Source organism: Lactuca saligna, chromosome 5 (assembly GCF_052625555.1).
Source record: "Lactuca saligna cultivar CGN05327 chromosome 5, ASM5262555v1, whole genome shotgun sequence".
Lineage (NCBI taxonomy): Eukaryota > Viridiplantae > Streptophyta > Magnoliopsida > Asterales > Asteraceae > Lactuca > Lactuca saligna.
In genome coordinates, this window is record NC_136421.1 from 2,132,608 (window position 1) to 2,137,765 (window position 5,158).

The window sequence follows — 5,158 nt, forward strand, 5'->3', positions numbered from 1 at the left end:
AGTATCCTAAAATATCATTTGTTTTATCTAAATATTTTATGTGGGACCATTCTTGTAATTTACTCGATAGCCATGATTCAATTTTGAATTGAATATTGACATGATTGTATTAATATGTTTCAGGCTCTCAATTCTAAAACTAAAAGAAAGAGCAGGGCAGGACCTCATCTACCTAGGGGCTAGGGCAGCTGGTGAACTCTTTTATTAAAAGAAAGGAAAGGCAATTATTTCACTCTCGTAAAATCAAATATACGTGACAAAATACACCAATTCATTCGGCTAATAATGAGCAACAAATTAACATAGCCCTCCAACTCCAAGTCAATCGGTATGAATATGGATATGCCTACCTTTTTCACACACACACACATACACATACACTTGAGTTCACATTGATTCATAAAACCTTGAGGAGCTGCACCTCAAATATCAAGGGCTCCTTTACATGAGACAAAAGGCTGCGTCGAGGACCAAACTGCAACAAATAGCATAAAAATGATTACTTAGATTTAATTTTATGTATGTATTTTCATTTGATTGATGATGAGCAAACCTCGTCTGGAATAGGTCCCAATGTGTCGTTAACATATCCAAGACTTGGAGGTATCAATGCCCTTCTCTTCCCTGACATAATTAATGTAAAATTTAGTTGCCATCAAATTCAAAACCCTTGGAATTTTATATAAACATTTCTCCATCATTACATTAATCATTGTACAACAAAGATGGAATATAATACATACATACCTCCAACCTTCATTCCGATTATCACTTCCTTCAAACCCTTTATAATCTGTCAAATTCAGTTCCATTTCACTACTTTGAGCTTTCTTTCAACATACAAAATTTATTATAAACAGATACCTCTTTTTCATTCAGAGGAAGTACAACCGGGGAAGTTTCACCACTGAATTGATCCACAGTGCTGCAAATTTGAACGAGGAAACGATTCAACTTATTTAATTTCAAAAAAAAAAAAAAAAAAATTGATGTTTTTATATACCTCCAACCTCACCTCACCTGTGTACAAAATATCCGTTTGACCGACGACAAACATAATTGACTTCAACAAAATCCCCTTCATGAGCCTCTTCACCTTCACCATCAATGATATCTATCCATTCCAAAATCACTTAAATCAAACCACATATCTTTCTATTCTGAAATCTGTCTGAGCAAGCTGCTAAATTCAGAAATCACCTTGTATTCGGACTCCACTATCAAGCTTTTGGCTCCTGAAATTCAAACACAAATTAATAGCTGCTGACCAATCAAAGCTTAAACAAACCCATTTCATACCTAATAACCTCAGCCTCCTTCATCTCCAGGGCTTCAGCATGGAGGCAAAAATTCAGAGGTATCATATGCAAAACCAGCCTTCTTGGAATCATTTTGCTTGTTGCTAATTGTCCGCTTGAGTTTTGGGTTACGTGACCAGGTCTCAACAAACTGTGTTCTAGACAAGACAAGTCACAATGATGGCTGAGATTTCAAGGTTAAATTTGTCATTTCACATTTCTTACTTCTCATGAATTTAAAATTAAAAGATTACATGTAATGCCTGTTAAGATATGATCATTATCATTGTATAACATCTTATTCGGTACTTGACAGTTTACATGAGTTTCCTTCTCCTTAGAACCAACAATTTGACTTCACAGATGCGATTAGAGTTTAACTGGTTTAAAATTAAACCCATGATCAAAATCATATTATTGTTACTTGATAATAACTAAGGAATAATTTACAATCATAATTCACATCCGTCAAACACTGAAAATGAGTCAGAATGGTCAACTTCTAGCCGTGAATCACAAAGATACTTGTCAACGAGATTCCTTTTTAACATAAAGAATGCAAGGTTTGGGCTTTGAAGCCATCGCCTCCGATATGTTTATTACTTAACAGCTTTGGGTTTTACGCTCGAACAATAACCACTTCTATCTTATCGCTTCAATTTTTCGAGCGGCCTAACAGTTCATTCTCAATAAAAGAGGATAACATACAGAAACTAGGGTTTACTAACTTAACAATTCAAACCCAAAATTGGAATCGATTAGTGCTAACTTCAGAAATTGTACCAAAAAATCAAAATTTGATACCGTTGAAAATTAAAAGCGCTTATAAGCTTTTGAAACGGAACAGATCCCATGGTTCCAAGTATCCTGGATTGCTTTGAAAAGTGAGGAGGTTGCATATGCAAGCAACGGATAAGGGGTGGAGTTGTGGACAAGGGGCAACGGATTAGAGATAAATCATCACAAAGTTCAAATTTTGTGTATGTAGGAAAAATATCCCTCGACTAACTTCCATCTTCCAACTATGGTCCTTTAGGAGACCTTTGTTAAATTTGTACCTCTAAATAACTTCTTTCAATAGTAAATGGGTTATCTATGCAAAAGTATTGATTTTTCTAAAAGTTTCAATAAAGTTATAATTTTTTTTTTTAACAGAAAAGACCAATATTTTGAAAAACCCATATAATCTATCATTTGTTGTTCAAATAAAAAAAAAGATTTTTTCGTTAGTTTAAGCAAAAAATCAAAATATTAAGATTTTTCAGTTAATTTTTTTTTAATACTTTATTGAAACTTTTGAAAAACATTTGAGACTTTTCTGTAGATAACCCAATAGTAAATTTTAAGAATAGTCCATGTATTTTATTTATGGGTTAGGATTAATTGAATCAGAATCTGAAGTCTAACTGAATTTATATATAACCGAAACAATGTTATTTGATTATGTGTCTGATTGAACGTGTTGAATGATAAAAATAACAATTTTACCCTTCTATTATGTTTGCATGGCTAACAATTATACACTATACTCTTTTGAATTCCTCCAAATCTTTTTAGAAAATCAATTACAATTTGCACCATATTATAAGCTTTAAATGCAAACTTCACAAAGTAATCTACATTTTAATTAGTTTATAAATACCTCTACACTTGCGAGACCTTGATCAAAGTAATGAAATTTGCTTGATACATAAAAAAATGATGATCACAGAGTATTTTACACTTAAAACACAACTACAAACCAATCAAGATATTGTCAAAATAATTAGACAACCCATCAAAATTATAAAATGCAATCAAAATTGTAGGCTTAATGCTCATTGTTGTGTTTTATCTTTATATAATGCTTTGGCCAATACATCAATATCCTTGAACAATATTTCATTTCCAGAACCCTCACCGCTTCTCCTTTTGAGCTTGTTTTTACAGTTCAACAAAAATTAGAACTAAACCGTTTAGAAAAAGCTCAATTCATGAACTTTCCTAAACAACATTGTTCATGAAATTTCCCAATCTTCAAATTTGAACTATTAAATTCAAGTTTGAGACAATCGAATTGATGATAATACAACCGAAGGTCCTAAATCCTAATTCTCTTAAAATTTAAATACTTTATAATTTCTTGAGTTCTAAATCAAAAAAACTTGATTCAATTCATAATTAAAATTTCCATACATCTGCACTCAATGAACCCTAAAAAACGCAATACATGGATTCAATTATTAAAAGTTCATGGTGTTGAACTTTTATTTCATATCAAACTTATAAAAACATCACTAAGAATAATTAGTTAGTTATAGAATTTTTCATATAGAACTCCTGTCCTCCTAGATGTTTGTTAACACTCTAATTTAATTTTAATAACTCACTGATTTCAAAAATGGATTCAAAATTTTGGAACTAACCAACAAATTGCTAAAAACTTCAATACCGAAGAACAAAAAAACTTACTTGGTCCCTTATTGTATCAATATATGAAATTGGTCAGGAGGGAGAATTTCACAATGGTTGAGTCTTTGCTTGTGGTGAAATCATCATTGATTTCAAATGGGAAAGGTCCGATTTTACCATTAATTTCAGATGGTGTCGCCAAGGAGATAGAATTGCACACTACTCATCCTATGATTTCTGAACGGAATCAACAAATTGACAATTCAATCCTATTGAATTTCACAGTGGTGGAGTCTTTTCTTGTGGTGAAAATCAATTTCAGATGGGGAAGGTTCGATTTCAACATCAATTTTATATGGTGTCGCCAAGGTGGATAGGAACAAAATAGAAGAGAGTCGTAGCAGGGGCAAGGGGTGATTTAGCTGGAGATGTCGCTCAAAAACAAGGGGATCGATGCGCTTAGGGAAAGGGAAACTAAGGGAAGTTTTTCAGTAAGCTATAATTTTGGGATGACTCGGTCAGATGATAATGACCCGGTCAGACCTATCAAGTGTGTAAAACAAACAATCTAATTGGTGTTAGAAATTCGGGGTAAGAAAACATTTGGAATTTTGAGAATCGTGATGAACACTTTCAAATTGAATTATTTCGGTGGTACTCCTAAAATCTCAATTGGATAAGACTTAGAAAATTGAGAGACAAGAACAGAGAATGTTAGATGGTAGAGCGTAACATCCCACAATGGAGACCCAATGTTTTTTGTTTAATTATATTACTTATAAAAATAGTTTACAGAAACATCATTTTAAAACATCAAATCATAGATCATAAGTATCAAAAACCATAACATCAAATAGTAAACTATCAAAGTACAATCCCAGGGTTCTCAAAGAGGAAACCATGTGTGTGTGATGCGCTGCTACACTGCCGGCTCCTTCCCCTTAGCTAAAGAGGTACTTGAAACCAAAACTGAAAACTGTAAGCACGAAGCTTAGTGAGTTCCCCCATCATACCACATACCATACAATCATACATACTACTGGGTAATTCTGGGGTGTCTGACCTGCCTATGTCAAGCCATTTTGGGGTGCTGACCTACCCATGTTAGGCCATTCTGGGGTGCTAACCTACCTGTGTCAGGCCATTTTTGCGTACCTGCCTACCCTCCGGTCTATCTCACCCAGTCTTGGGGACTATTTCACCCCTACTACTATCACATAATAACACATCATCGAACAAATCAAATCAAATCAAAGTTCATTCCTGAAACTTGGCGGTGATCTCTGCCACAGTCTCGGTGGTCTACTGAAGTTCATGAAACTCCCTCATGAGTCGTTGCACCTCAATGGCTAGTGCAAACTCCAAATCAAATCGTCGAACAAACTCGGCCCAGGTCATCTCAGCCACACCGGTTGGTCCCACCTGACTCGTAACCTCGCCCCACCAATCTCAGGCCCTATCTATCAGCA

At 34.3% G+C, this 5,158-nt stretch overlaps 1 protein-coding gene across 1 annotated transcript; it reads right to left on the reverse strand.

Moving 5' to 3' along the window:
* Nucleotides 1–224: 224 nt before the first annotated feature.
* Nucleotides 225–2,261, reverse strand: LOC144998033 (FKBP-like peptidyl-prolyl cis-trans isomerase family protein). Its single transcript, XM_078957870.1, has 8 exons — nucleotides 2,082–2,261; nucleotides 1,300–1,482; nucleotides 1,201–1,235; nucleotides 1,021–1,114; nucleotides 865–925; nucleotides 748–793; nucleotides 554–624; nucleotides 225–475 (listed from the first exon to the last, which is right to left on the reverse strand). Exons 1-8 carry the CDS (start codon nucleotides 2,195–2,197, stop codon nucleotides 398–400), a joined length of 684 nt encoding a protein of 227 aa, XP_078813996.1. The 5' UTR covers nucleotides 2,198–2,261; the 3' UTR covers nucleotides 225–397.
* Nucleotides 2,262–5,158: the final 2,897 nt, after the last annotated feature.

Excerpts from the sequence above, each read along its gene's own strand:
- LOC144998033 (XM_078957870.1), bottom strand. The coding sequence starts at position 2,197 with ATGCAACCTCCTCACTTTTCAAAGCAATCCAGGATACTTGGAACCATG. Across the intron at positions 1,483-2,081 it reads TATCAAATTTTGATTTTTTG|CCATCATTGTGACTTGTCTT; the intron begins GTACAATTTCTG and ends TTGAAATCTCAG. Across the intron at positions 476-553 it reads TGGGACCTATTCCAGACGAG|TTTGGTCCTCGACGCAGCCT; the intron begins GTTTGCTCATCA and ends TATTTGTTGCAG.